This window comes from Eulemur rufifrons, chromosome 20 (genome assembly GCF_041146395.1).
Source record: "Eulemur rufifrons isolate Redbay chromosome 20, OSU_ERuf_1, whole genome shotgun sequence".
Taxonomy (NCBI): domain Eukaryota; kingdom Metazoa; phylum Chordata; class Mammalia; order Primates; family Lemuridae; genus Eulemur; species Eulemur rufifrons.
In genome coordinates, this window is record NC_091002.1 from 38,157,957 (window position 1) to 38,173,088 (window position 15,132).

The following is a 15,132-nucleotide window of genomic DNA, read 5'->3' on the forward strand; positions in this document are numbered from 1 at the left end:
TTGTAGGTGCTTGATAAAGATAAAAGTGTTCCTCTAATAGCTAACCTGGGATTTGCTATGTTGTAGGTGTTCGATAAAGATAAGAGTGTCCCTCTAATAGCTAACCTGGGATTTGCTATGTTGCAGGTGATCAACAAAGATAAGCGTGTCCCAAAGTCATGGTACGGTTTTAGGCTATTGAAAGCTTAACACTCTTACAAAGACTACCGGTATACTTGATGTGGACTGAAGGAAGGAATGAAACTTCCAGTCTCAGCCACTTGTTATGGAATCTGACGTTTGCAATTTCAGTCATGAGGAAATAATTTAGAACTAATTTCTTTCAGGCTTCTGAACTGAGCAGTCTTATTCAGAATCTTCTACTGAGATGACAAAATGTATTATAAGTTATACTAATATCCTTTGAAAGCTGAAGTAATTTGGTAACACTAAATGTCAGGAAGTACCTTCATATTAAAGCTGTAAAAAGACTATGATTACAGAAAGGCTATCCAACATCAATAAGAGACAACACTATTTCTTATTTTTTTACCACTGATTTTAACAAACTCATTAACCCATGTGATGATGTTTCTGCCAGTGGATATTAGAGAAATTTACAATAGTTGAACTGACCCACATTCACCTTAAACAAAATAGAACAGGAAATATCAGCCTCATTTACATAATTGTTTTGGATTCCCTAGACAGAAATAATTTTCAGGGATGTCTTGTCCGAACATAATCTGCAATTCAAACTAGAGGCTTCAGAATTTTTTCTTTCTACTTCTTTATGATAAGAAACCAACCTGTCTCCTGAGGTTAAATCTTGCCTGAAATGTTTTATACATATCCTGGTCTTTTGTTGCAAGATGATTCTGACCAACCTAAAATTAGATCATGAACATGGTACCTCCTTATTTCTTTAGAACTCTTCTCTGAAAGTTTGTGAAAATGTTACCAACCACCAGTTCTTCTCTTGCCTTGGCCCTAACATTTTTTATCTGATCATCTTACGTAGGTGCTCAATAAATGTGAGGTTTCACCTGAAATTACTGTGGAGACTAAAATCCGAGCTTTTTAATGCACAGTCACAGCTGTGCCCACCTGGCTACAACTTTTTGTTGCCCACCAGAGCAGCACCCATGAATGCTCACGCAGAGTGGCTGTGTGTTCTAGGGGTTAACACCATCCCCACCTTGGTGGAAAACAAGCAGCATCAGCTGGTGGTGATTGCACATGATGTGGATCCCATTGAGCTGGTTGCCTTCCTGCCTGTGCAGTGTTGGAAGATGGGGGTCCCTTACTGCATTATCAAGGGGAAGGCCAGGCTGGGGTGTCTAGTCCACAGGAAGACCTGTACCACCACTGCCTTCACAAAGGTTAACTTGGAGGACAAAAGAGCTCTGGCTAATCTGATGGAAGCTAACAGGACTGATTACAATGACAGATATGATAAGATCCGTCATCACTGAGAAGGAAATGTCCTGGGTCCGAAACCTGTGGCTCGCATTGCCAAGCTGGAAAAGGCAAAGGCTAAAGAACTTGACACTAAACTGGGCTAAATGTACACTGTTGTTTTCTGTACATAAAAATAATAAAAGTTATCCTTCAAAAAAATAAATGTGGGGTTAAATTAACTCAATAAAGGTCACTCAGAAGATGGATTATATAGTTAAACATTGATTACTTTGATTTCCCCTTTAACAGTATGAGTCACCTCAGATATATAATCTCTTAGGTACTCAAAAACAGTTTATAGTTGTGAAATAGCTTGTGTAAAACTCTTTCAAACTGTCTAAGAATTATTTCTGAGAGGTGGTTTTGATTAGTGTATAAAGTCAGGATGGGCTAGGCTATGCTCCATTAACAAATATCCCCTGCATCTCAGTTAATTATTTATTGCTTATATTACATGACCGTGTTGAAGTGATATGTGTGTGTGTGTGTGTGTGTGTGTGTGTATTGGGCAGGAGGAGGAAATCCTGTAGTCTTTGTAGTTACTTAAAGACATAAGCTTGATGGAGGTTCTTTCTTGGGGTATGTTTCCAAAATCACAAAGACAAGATAAAGGATATCTGGCAAATTGTGCACTGGCTCCTGATGCATCTGCCTGGAAACAATACTATATATATCTCATGTTCCCACACTTCATTAGCCAAAGCAGTTACATGACCGTGACAATTTTCAAAGGATGTAGAGTGGTGCAAGCCCCCCCATGAACCTGGAAGGAGCAAGAATCACAATATTTGTACACAGCTGTAATGACTGCCATAAATTAGAAAGTGACCCAGGGCTTCATAAACAATCAAGCAATCGCTTGTTAAAAGGGAACAAACATTCCAGACATTTGCACTCTCCCTTCGGATTTATTTCCAAATGCCCAGTAGAAGGCAGTTAAAATAAAAGAATGTTTCAAATAAATAGTACATCCTTTGAAATAAATAGTTGATTTATGTTTGCATAAGAAGATAGTATTCTGTATCAGACAGTATCTCTGGGACTCCAGAGCTAACTGTTGTGTGATACTGTGACAATCTACCAACCATTCCTAAAGAGGTAATGTTTAGGGTCTTGCTACCCAAAATGTGGTGAGGGACGGACAGCATCAGCATCATGTAGAACTTTGCTATAAATGCAGCTTCTCAGGTCCTTTCCCAGCCTCACTGAATCAAAATTTGATTTTAACAAAATCCCTAGGTGATCCATGTGCATGTTAGCATTTGAAAAAGCATTGGATTACGATATCTGGGGAATGCCCCTGAATTCAATGATGACAAATCATGTTTGAAATTACACAATTGTGGTCCAACATTTTTAAAAAAGTTTTCTTTTTAAAATTTGGATTTTCAAATTGTCATAGGACTTAAGACTCAAGAACATTTACAACGGGAAATCATAGGAGACACAAAATCTGCTGTATTTAAGAATTTTATCTGCATAATATTTTGCTTGTTGAGGGGGGTCTCAGGCATCTTAATTTTCTACTCTCAAAGGGAATGGCAGTTGTATTACGTTACTTTAGCTGACTCCAGGGCAGACAATACTGTACTTAGCACAACCTACATGTTTCAAAATATTAAACAGTAAAAAGTTCAGTTATTCCTCCCATATGTCTTTGGATTGGTTATCAGGCATTCAAAGGCAAACTACTATTTCCAAACTTTATAGAATGCATACATTCTTATAGCCTATCTCAGATTCCACCCATTCCAGGGAGAGGGTATTTTGGTGTATGTTAATGACACACTATCATTAACATTAACACACTAGTAGACATCAGAGGTGATAACTATTTCTTTTTTTTTTTTCAGCTCTAAAACAAAAATGTATTTACAAAGAATAAAATAGTAATACTGAAGTGAAATGAAAGAAAATTAACTGCACAATATTATTTCTTCCCTGAATGGGGGAAAGGTGCTTTTTAGGAAGTTTCAGCCACCAGAATCCTAACCACCTACAAGAATATAAACCTGATTTGGTGCTCAACAATAATGTCTAGATTTGTTTAATGCTTGTTGTTAAAATAATTTCACTCTACATAAATTTCTTAATGTAATCACCACCTGGGGAGAGAAAGATACAAACAAATTGCCATACATTTTGTGGCTCTACCTAATATAAATAAGACGAAATTTATCCACCAGTTTTATGATGCATTTTCCTTTAAACATGGCCCCTTCTCAAAACTTCTGCAGCAAGATACTGAAAACATTTAATGAGAAACATAAAACACATGCAGGATAAGGTAGGAAAATATATGTGCATTCAGAGTCAACTAAAAAACACCTCAGTTATCATCCTTATAATTTAGACATCTTGACACAGTTTTATTCCCAACTGTTTGTAGTAATTTCTCTGTTACCCCTAAAATAAGCAGGTTTTATCATCAGTGGATACATGAAGTTTGGATAGGGTGGTTACAGCGCTGCCTCTGGGTTTAGTTTGATAAAAACCCTGTTTCACAGGAAAGTAAATCATGGTGCCTAACTGAAATATGAGAGACCAGACTGAGCAGAACACCAACAAAACCCATTTTCTCTTCTATTGTTTTTAAAAACACGAGTTTTTGACATCTGATACATGATCTGACCCTCAAGAAGTGGATTTGGTTATAGAGCAGAACCTGTTACCAAAGTTTAGCGGCTACAATGTTATTAATATAGTTATATAACCAGGCTATCAAAGGCTTCTCACAATGCCAGAAAAGCTCCTCTCTCCCCTTCATTCTCTTCCAGCACTGCTTTCAATTACTGGTTTATCAAAATAATTCAGGAAACTACAGAGGACCATTAACAGGTTACTGGAAAGCCCAGCGTGACTGCCCAAGGACAGGAAAAGGCACTGGCTCTTTTTAGAAGAAGCTGTAAAAGAGCATGCAGACCATTACCGCTGAGTTGGCTTCAGATGATTTCCTTTTCACAATGTAATGTACAGGAGCCATAATTTAGTTGTTAATGGAACATGATGTTCAGTCTGTCTTCAGGTCTTTGCAATCCCTGTAGAACTTTTTCCCAGGTGAAATGTCTTTGCACAATCATATCTTATCCTGTTTTTAACAGTTCTGAGCTCTTGGCTAGATGCAATTGTATAATACAGCCAGATTATAGTTTATTTCCAGTAAAATATCTTAGCCATCTTCATTATCATCAAACAGAATTAATTGCTCAGACACCCATACTAATGTGCAGAGCAGCTTGTCCTTTGTTATTTAGAAATTACTTTATATTAACTGTATATTTTCTTTTCTTAAAAATACACTCATAATTCTTTAACTGAGATGAGACTATTTACATTTCTTCTAATTTTTATATATACATAAAAGAACGCTTTTCTGTGATCATTTACTATTATTTTCTACATTTATGTGCATCTTCATAAGATATTACCTTTGTTTTACTGTTGTCTACTTTTTAAATGACGTTTCATTCATTCAAAACATATTTATTGAGTATCAGTTACTTTTCTAATTACTGAGGATACTTGAGTGAATAAAAGAGAGACAAAAATCCCCATCCTTAAGAAGCTTACCTTATTTTCAACTTGTTGCGACTTTAGATGCCCTTTTAAAATAAAAATCCCCAGTTGATAAAACCAACCTATTTGGCCCCTACCCACCTCACCCATATGTTAAAGTCATAACTAGCATTTAGAAATAACATTTATGACCTATTTATTTTGTGTCCGGTAATGTGCTAATCATTTTATATTTAGCTCATTTAATCCTCACAGTAACTATGATCCTATTTTACAGATGAGGAAAGTGAAGGTCAGACAGATTAAAGGGAGGATACAAAATGAGGTTATTCTTGGCTCTTAACACCCATTTCATATTCTAGGATTCTAGGTGATGTTTTACACACATCTGATGAATAAATGAATGCCCGCACTTTTTGGAAATCCCATTCAGCTTGGCATAAACCCTAACTCCTCTGATTACCGTAGAAAAATCTAGGCATTTTGTGGGGAGAGGAAAGAGTGGGAAGGGTCGTAGGGAATTAGTGGTTTTTTGTTTTGTTTTGTTTTTGTTTTTGTTTTTTTGCGTGAGTTGAACCAGATGATCTTTCTGGTGATAGAGAACTACTACTTGAGCACAGTTGCCATACCTGGTGAGAGAAGAGAGGATCGGGTAGGGACACCGTTCTGGGGCCTCAAAATGGGCTGCCTCTGAGATTCAAGTTCGTCAGCAGAGTGTTGGGGGCGAGTTCCCTCGGAGTCGCAGGAACCGGAGACTTGGGGGCGGGCGGCCCTCGCTGTCCTGAAGGTGATGTTAAACCGAGGCCTCGAGAGCAGTTTGAACCCACACGGTCCCCACAACCGCCTTCCCTTTCCCAGTTGCTCTTTCCCGACGCTTCTTCCCGCCCGCCGGCTAAGCGCACGCGCAAAGAGATTCCCGCGCGCGGGCGCCGGAGACCGGGAGGGGTCGATCGACTCCGTGCTCGGCTTCTCGACTTGTCGGCGCTCGATTGAGGAGCGTGGCTGTGTTACTTCCGGTGCCTAGCTCCATTTCCGGCTTTGGTTCTTGCAGAAGACGCCGTAGGCCTCAGGTGAGTTCAGGCTCCTTTTACTTCGCTGTTTTGATTCTCTCGGCTCTTCGGCCCGACTCTCTTCTGTTAGAGCCCGGAGCACAGGAGGCGCGAAGGTGGGGTCGGCACGCATTCGGCTCGGGGTTCGCGGAGGGGTCGGCATGGCATGGGGCGGGGGAGGAATGGAGCCTGACGCGCTGGCCCAGCGAGGCCAGGAACTCAGGAGCTTCTTTTCTAGCGGTACTGGCTGGGGCTGGGGAATCGCATGGCCGCTCCCTGGAGCTTCAGGCCAGGGCCCTGGGTGAATGTGCCTGTGTTTGGAGAGGCGGGAAGCTGGCGCATATGAAGTACGTAATTAATGTCCCTTTGCTTGTGTGAGGCGTTTACAGTTCACTGTGCACTTCCGTGCCTTCCAGCGGCTGCCTTTTGGATTGGGACGAGGGTGGGCATTTCTGGGTGCTTCTGCACTAATCCAGGCCACCGTCAAACCTCGCTTGGGATATTGAAAGAGCCTCCCCTCTGATCTCCCTGCCTCCAGTTTGACCTCTTTTATCATTTCCCTCTCGTCGTCTCCTTTGAGACCCCTGACCCTTCTCCAAATATCAATTTTGGGGGTCACAAGACTTTGAGAAGCGTTACCTTTCACCTCCTACTTGCACAAGTACCCCTGTCGGACTCTTCCCTTGGCAGTCATTGATGCAATGACGTTCGCAGTGGGTACTCCGTAAATATATGTGAGATAAAGGAATATGTGGGGTACCCAAGGAAATAAAGCAGCTTCACAGTTTGCAACTAAAGACAATGTAAACAATGAAGTAGTGTGGGGTGGTGTGAAAGAAACGTGGAGGGGATGAGAAGGCAAGGGCTGAATCCCCAGGCCTGCTGCTAATTAGCGGTGTGATCTTAGGCAGGTCCTTTAACTTGTTGTAGCCGTTAATGATAACTAAAATAATAATAGTAGCTACTTTAAGCGCTTGCTGTTGATGCAAGAACTGTGCTAGAACCCTCACTTAGTGTTCTAAGTTTTACTGGGTAGGTGCTGTTACCATCCCATTTTACAGATGGGGACCTGAAAGAAGGAACTTGTCCTCAGATAAGCAGTTAATAAGAAGGATTTGAGTTCAGATCTGGCTGGTACTAGAATCTAGCTCTTAACCATCATGCCACACCGCTTTCTGTGAGCTCCAAGCTGGTGACTGTGTGTACAAATTAAGTAATAGATGTGAAAGTGCTCTGTTTAAGTGCACGCAATGAAGTAGTTGCCAAGCTTCATTGGTTCTATCTTAATGATTTTTACTGGGTGTACATTTGCTACTTTCTTTTTCATTTTTCTTCAGATCTTAATTTTTAAATGATTTCAGTAAAAAAGTCATTAGGCAGATGGAAAGACAGTATCACTTAAGGGAAAGGTAGGTGTAAAAATAAATGTATTGAATAAAATGTTATTAAAGTCTGGCTAGGTACTGTTGCTCCACCAAGTTTTGAGCCTGAGAAACTGTTCTTTTATCTAAAAAGGAGGGCTGTCAAGTGCTAGAGAGGCATTAGAGGCTATAGCCAAACTGACATTTTTCTGACATTTGGGATTAAAAGGCTGTTGAAGAGGTAATAACCCTTGTGTTGTGCCCTTATGCCACACTTTGGTGTGATTAATCCTCCCTGTTTATAACAGATTATTTACTTTCTCTTTAGGCTATTTGAAGAGTTTAACCCAAACATGGATATCAGACCAAATCATACAATTTATATCAACAATATGAATGACAAAATTAAAAAAGAAGGTAATTGAGTTTGTTTACAACTAAAATGTGTTTATTAACTACTGTCTTAAAAATTTTACTGCTTCAAAAGTTCTCATCTAATCATCTTTCTTAGTGCCTGAAAATAATGGTTTATCCTATTTCATATAAACATTTTTAAGGCTTTTTAAAAATAAAAATGGGTAGGAGCTGACAATTGTTCAGTCTGTTTTTATTCATAGAAATACGTAACTGTATGAATGAATGAATGGTGGGGGTACTCAGTGCAATGTTATTTTATGAAGACTTTTCAGTGTTTCATTCACCAATAACTTGTTTCTCCTTTAATTTGGACAGAATTGAAGAGATCCCTATATGCCTTGTTTTCCCAGTTTGGTCACGTGGTAGATATTGTGGCTTTAAAGACCATGAAGATGAGGGGGCAGGCCTTTGTTATATTTAAGGAACTGGGATCATCCACAAATGCTTTGAGACAGTTACAGGGATTTCCATTTTATGGTAAACCAATGGTAAGTCAATCCTATTGTTCACTTTAATCGAAAAATTAATGGTATCGTAGATTTGTATATATACACTTGAAACTATAGCTATTGCTTTCTTCTTTTTTGTGTGTTAGAGGGAGTTGGGGTTTGTATTATGTCTTTTTATAGAAATACAGTAGTAGTAGAGTTTAAAAGACTCTTAATTTATGACAGCTCAAATGGGCAAAAACAAAATACACTGGGCTGGGCGTGGTGGCTCATGCCTGTAATCCTAGCACTCTGGCAGGCTGAGGTGGGAGGATCGTTTCAGGTCAGGAGTTTGGGACCATCCTAAACAAGAGTGAGACCCCATCCATCTCTACTAAAAACAGAAAAAATTAGCTGGGCGTAGTGGTGTGCACCTATAGTCCCAGCTACTTGGAAGGCTGAGGCTAGAGGATTGCTGGAGCCCAGGAATTTGAGGTTCCTGTGAGCTAGGCTGACGGCACAGCACTTTAGCCCAGGCAACACAGCGAGACTCAAAATAAATAAATGAATAAATTAGGAATTAATAATACCCCAGAAGATTTAAAACCTCTGTAAAGTTGTAAAATAAAACAAAAATTATAGGTCAACGAGGAAATCCAGTTTCAGAAAATACTGTAGTAAAATACTACATATCACAAGCTATGTAGTTTAAATAAAGCAATGATCTAAGGAAAATTTGAACTCACAGGTTTCATGAATAATAATGGAACTAATATAATATACATGGAGAGTTTTAAACTCAGGAGTGACATAGTGACATTCACATCTAGCTGCTGGATGAAAATTGGGTTGTGGGAGGGATGGAGGGGAAAAAGGGAAATCAGTTAGGAGGCCTTTGGGAAGTTAGAGGTGGTAGAGGATTGGATAAGGGTAGCCACAGAGTGTGAAGAAAGGTGTTCTGCATGTGTGAGTGAGTACGCAGTAGTGTGAATTCCAAACTGCTTTTCTTCTGGGATTGGAATGTGAAGGGGTATCTGTACTATAACCATTGGAAGTAATAAATTCCATATGACACCTTCTGCTGCTGATTGACACATGTTGACCCTTCCGTTGAGAGTCACTGGTAAGGGATAGACAATTTTCCAATGCAGTTTTCTCTATTCTTTTATTAAAGGGAGAGAAACAGTGGTGCAGATATTTCAAAGTCCTGCTTTTCCCATGTGAAGATATACGGTTTTTCTTCTGATAAACACAATTGAATCTGACATTGTCTAAGTTATGAATTATAGGCCACAATTTATTTCCATTTGGCACTCAGTATATTTTGACAGATTTCCTTAGGGATGTGTATAAAATTAGCTTGAGCATATTTGCTTAATGAAATTTGAAGTATTAATGACTAAACAGTCTTAAGCATAATGAGAAGTAACCTGTTTTCAAATAATTAAAACAGCGAATCCAGTATGCAAAAACAGATTCAGATATAATATCTAAAATGCGTGGCACTTTTGCTGACAAAGAAAAGAAAAAAGAAAAGAAAAAAGCCAAAACTGTGGAACAGACTGCAACAACTGCAAACAAAAAGCCTGGTCAGGTAAGAGAGACAAAATTCCCAATTTTTTTGGTGTTAATATCTTGATTGATGCTTGTCTTACACATGACAAATGACCTTTGGGGCATGTATGTGTACACCAATGTGTGTTTAGAAAGTGGAATTTTAGAAGCTGGAATGGCTGAGTTCTAAAATTCCAGTATTAAGAAACAATATAAACCTTAAATATGCAGATTTATATTAAGCAGTCTTATTTGAATTTGCATGGCATTTAAGTCCATCATTCTGCAAAATATGTTAATATCTGTTGACTTATTTCTCAAGTTCTGCTACTTATAAATAATAGTGTAGCTATTATCTGTAATCATGAGCACTCTACTTAAAGTTTCTTTCTTTGAACAATTCAGGAATGCAAAATGTAATTTGAAATAACAGATAAAAGTGAAACTGTCATCCTTAAAGTAATTACTTCTGGACTGAAAGTGATAAGAAACCAGTTTCACTAAGTATTAATATGGTGCTTGATTTATGTATAATTGTTTAAAAAAAAATTAGAAAAACTGGTCCTTGGTTTTTCTCTTATATAATTCTGTATAATTTTAAAGCTTAGAGGTTAAATTTTATGATATAGTCTTTAAAGTTTAGGGATAGACTTTTTAAAAATTACTGAAAAGTAAACACAAGAAATGTTTGAGTCAGAGTTAAGGTGTAAATTTTTAAAATTAAATGGAATGAGAAAAATCTGTAGAAATTAATGTTGTTTTTATGAAGTAGTTATAAATGCCTGCTGCCTTTTTGGAGGGATTGGAAATTTAAACTGTTTCCTTATTTCTTTTGTTTAGGGAACACTAAATTCAGCTAATACCCAAGGAAATTCAACACCAAATCCTCAGGTAATTTTTATGTATGTTTCTTACCTTAAAATTATAAAAATTATAACAATAATATAAAGTAACTTGCATATCTCCAAAAACAAAATAATTTCATCTACAAGACATAATACATTAAATTGTATACCACTTTAGTATAGAAACTCACTCCTGAGAACACTTTAATTTTCTTTAAGAGGGAGAAAACAAAACTTGACTATTCCTTGCTTTCTATAATGAATCAATGCCAGAATCAAAATGACAGATTTTAAAATCTGTTAGGGCTAGGAGCAGACATCTTTGTTTTATTTGTTGAGGTGTCTAGACGTTATTCCCAAAGCATCTTCAGTTAAAGTGGAAATAGGCAGTTGGCATCCTGACAGATTTTTCTCGCCTACAGTTGGTATGTCACAAGGTGTGCTTGCAGGGCTTCAGGAAGAAGGTAGTAGCAGTTTCGTTGAGTCCAAGTCAGAAAGGCTTTACAGGACCCATGGCTCATGGTGAGGTCGGGGGCTCTCTTCCATTCCAGTTGACTGAAGCTCTGTTCCATCTTTGCTGATAGATTTACACATTCTTTGGGCCTTGATCTTTAACAATTACTCTTGCTCTCACTTCCTAAGCACAAATATATTTCAGCCTAATTTTTTCAAGCATTTGTGTATAAATGTTTTAGGAACTCCTTACTAGATTTCCCCATAAATTCCTCAAAGAGAAAGCCTCAGTTATGTGCTTATGGCTTCATCCTTGCTTCCTCAGATGCTAGAATCTGGCAAGATCCTTAAATCTGTAGAATTCTCTGTACCACTGAGGTTTTTCTCCTCTGATTTTAAGTTACTTGGCATTTCTTACAATATCTCCATCCCTTCTTTGAACTCTTCAGCATTTATAGTCCGTTTCACAAATGTGCCAGCACTTAATTCTCTGAGCCTTGAGTTGTTCGTTAATTGTTTTTTTTTACTCTTCCATGAAACCAGCCTGAAGATAGGCTCTTATATACAGGACCTTTTCACTGTAGTTCCCCATAACCTCAGGGTGGGGTATCGAACAAAGAGTGTAATATCTAATAGCAGTATTTGTTACTATTTATTTTTATGTAACTAGATATTGTGCATGCCTCATTTACTTGCCAAAAAAATAAATAAATAAATAAAAGTCCCCACATAGTGGTTCTCAGTGATAATCTTTCTAAGTTTTCTTACATGCTGGGAGGTAGTAAACAGTAGTGCAGAGGAATCGCGTATCTGAGTGATACCTGAGTGTGGTAACCAGCTGTGGAGGGGCGACACTGCTGCCTTCTCTAGTTTTGTTAGGATCATTCAATTGTGTAATCCAGATGACGAAATTCTTCTGTTATAACTGACCTCCAGATGCTTAGATCATAAATATTATTTTACAAACTGTTGGTTAAATACTTAAAACCTTTAATAAGATTTGTACTCTTCCAAACTTGGAATGTCTTCACTTGAATGTCTGCTTTGCTTTATTATTGTGAGGTTTTTATTTATTTCTCAATGTCATTGTTTTTCAGCTTTAGTCTTTGGTGTAGTAAGATTTCACAAGCCTGTACAAACTGGAACGTAGTGCTCTGAAGTTGAGGTTTTAATGTAAGAACCAAATGGCTTGTGATGCTGTTTATACTTAGAAGCTAACTTGGCCTTTTTTCTTTTTAATAGGTCCCTGATTACCCTCCAAACTATATTTTATTCCTTAATAATTTACCAGAAGAGACTAATGAGATGATGTTATCCATGCTGTTTAATCAGTAAGTTCTTTCATAAACAAGTATGTTTCTGAGAGGCTCCTGACAGGATAAATAGCACTTCCATGGGTTGAATCCATTTGTCATCACACAGCAGTAATTTTTTACAGGTTCATTGATTTGCTCTGGGATTAATCACGAATTGAAGCCAATCTGCAGATTTAGTAGATAAAAAGCTAAATTTCCTCTAATGTTTGAATTATTAATTCTAGTTGAGATAACATAAAAAGCTTTTATATAATACAAATCAGAATTCATTTACATTATTCCTGCAGTTCTTTAATGGTATAATTATATTTTAGGCTCTTCCATCCTACTCAGGATTCTTGGTTAAGATACGATTACTTTTCCTTGACCAATATCAGGAAGTTGCTTAACAAATTTTAATACAAGCAGACATGTATGTATTTGCATGTATATATAAATTGTTTTTCTTTTTTATAGGTTCCCTGGTTTCAAGGAGGTACGTTTGGTACCTGGGAGGCATGACATTGCTTTTGTTGAATTTGAAAATGATGGGCAGGCTGGAGCTGCCAGGGATGCTTTACAAGGATTTAAGATCACACCATCCCATGCCATGAAGATCACCTATGCCAAGAAATAACATTTAGGATAGTTATCTTTAAAGGACTTGGTGTTATTTATACTGTTTGTTTTGTTAATATTTGGTCACATCATTTTAATAGTCGGAGGTGGGGGGGGAGTAAAAGTGAAATTTTTGTGAAGGACTTAGTCTTTCTTTAGCCTTAGTGAACTATGAAATGTGAAGGCCTTAATTTTGTACAATAAATTTTTATTTGTATTCTGTATAATATAGTGCTTTGCTTATTGGCCCATCGCCCTATCAAAAGCGTATTCTAGTCTAGAACACGTCTTAAGGTATATAAAACTCTGTAATAGGATGCTTTTCTAGTGTTATTTTAGAGCAGCTAATGATACAGCAACTTGAACCGTTTTAATAAAAGTTAAGGGGAATTAGATCACAGAAAGTGGTGGATGACACTGTAATAATGGTAACAGTGATCATTCTGGTTATTGGAAGAAAATGAAACCCAAACAGGATCTAAATTTGTTCTTTGTATCCTTCAAAGAAATGAGCATATTATTTTGCTGGTAATAGTCATTCCACGAATGTTTTCATTCATATTTGAGTAAAGGCCGTTTATGAATAACTGTACTTAACTGTTTTCTGGGAAAACGGAAGGAAAGGGAAAGCTGTCTTCAAACTTTGCATTTTATGCCCTTTCCCTCATGAGGCAGGCCTGTTCCTAAGGCATACGCTTGGTTAATATCTAACCTCTTTAATGAAAGCCTCTGAGGGAAAGATTTTACAATCTATAATCTTTTTTTATTTTAAGATGAAGCTGGGCCGGGCACGGTGGCTCACGCCTGTAATCCTAGCACTCTGGGAGGCCGAGGTGGGCGGATCGTTTGAGCTCAGGAGTTCGAGACCAGCCTGAGCAAGAGCGAGACCCCATCTCTACTAAAAATAGAAAGAAATTATATGGACAGCTAAAAATATATATAGAAAAAATTAGCCGGGCATGGTGGTGCATACCTGTAGTCCCAGCTACTCGGGAGGCTGAGACAGGAGGATCGCTTGAGCTCAGGAGTTTGAGGTTGCTGTGAGCTAGGCTAACACCACGGCACTCACTCTAGCCTGGGCAACAGAGTGAGACTCTGTCTCAAAAAAAAAAAAAAGATGAAGCTGATTGACAAAGAGTTGCCAGTGCTAATCCTGCTACGTCTTTGTAATTCTTAAACATGAGTGTTCAAATATTTCCAAAGCTCATTTTCTTTAACTTTTGATTTATACTTAAGGCTATTGATTCAGTTTTCTGCTACTAAAACCATGGGTATCTTTAGAAGTGGACAGTTTTTTGCAAGTATAGCACATATTAAAGAATAGTAATCATTTTTTGGTGTTCCTGTTTTAGTATTTCCACAAAGAAAACTTTTCCTTAGCACTTAGAATTTTTATCGTATACTTAGGGAAAGAACACTTTTAGACTCATGTAGACAGATTATTAACACGTCACTCTACTGTGTACATAAAGAGGAAAAGAGCAAAATGAGTCTTTATTCCTAAACCTTAACCACATTTATAGTCTGATTCTTCTAAATAACTTTTTTTAACCCAGTTGTCAAGTTCATGTACTTCTGTAAAATAATAGTGAATTACTAGAAAAAGTATCATGCTCTTGGATGTTACAGCAACGTCAATTGCTATTAAATTTTCCGTTTGCATTCTTATTCTCAGTTACTGTACTTGTCTCAGAACAGAAAATATTTCACAAACTGATCTGGGCCCAGCCATGCTTTAAGTGTCTGTATTAGAGGAAATAGAAAGGCCTGGGTGGCCAAAGTGAGGGGAGAATAGGAAGTGGAGCTTGTGTAGGCCTTTTTAAGGACTTGCTTCTACTCTTGAGTGAAAAGGGGGAACTGTTTTAGAGGACTTAAAAAATTGAGCTAGAGTTCACATACAATAAAATCCACCCATTTTAGTGTTCCATTTGATGAGTTTGGGCAATTGCATACAGTCATGTAATCACAAGATACAGAGCATTCCCTCACCCCCAAAAGTTCCCTTGTGCCCCTTTGTAGTCAATCTATTCTCCTCACCCTCAGCCCTAGACACCCACTCGTCTGCTTTTTATCACAGTAATGTTGTTCTGTCTGGAATGCTTTTGAGATTCGTCTGTATTGTTGGATGTATCAGCAGTTTGTTCCACCAATGGAAG

The 15,132-nt window shown here is 37.9% G+C and overlaps 1 protein-coding gene across 1 annotated transcript; it reads left to right on the forward strand.

Annotated features, from left to right (window-relative positions):
- The first annotated feature begins 6,020 nt into the window (after positions 1-6,020).
- On the forward strand, positions 6,021-13,082 carry SNRPB2 (small nuclear ribonucleoprotein polypeptide B2). Its single transcript, XM_069496028.1, has 7 exons — positions 6,021-6,121; positions 7,695-7,783; positions 8,099-8,271; positions 9,665-9,805; positions 10,606-10,656; positions 12,306-12,394; positions 12,836-13,082. Exons 2-7 carry the CDS (start codon positions 7,720-7,722, stop codon positions 12,993-12,995), a joined length of 678 nt encoding a protein of 225 aa, XP_069352129.1. The 5' UTR covers positions 6,021-6,121; positions 7,695-7,719; the 3' UTR covers positions 12,996-13,082.
- The last annotated feature ends 2,050 nt before the right edge of the window (positions 13,083-15,132 follow it).

Bases quoted from the DNA above. Each gene is read 5' to 3' on its own strand.
- SNRPB2 (XM_069496028.1), top strand. From the start codon at position 7,720: ATGGATATCAGACCAAATCATACAATTTATATCAACAATATGAATGAC. The intron at 7,784-8,098 runs GTAATTGAGTTT...TAATTTGGACAG, and splicing joins TGACAAAATTAAAAAAGAAG to AATTGAAGAGATCCCTATAT. The intron at 8,272-9,664 runs GTAAGTCAATCC...TAATTAAAACAG, and splicing joins CATTTTATGGTAAACCAATG to CGAATCCAGTATGCAAAAAC.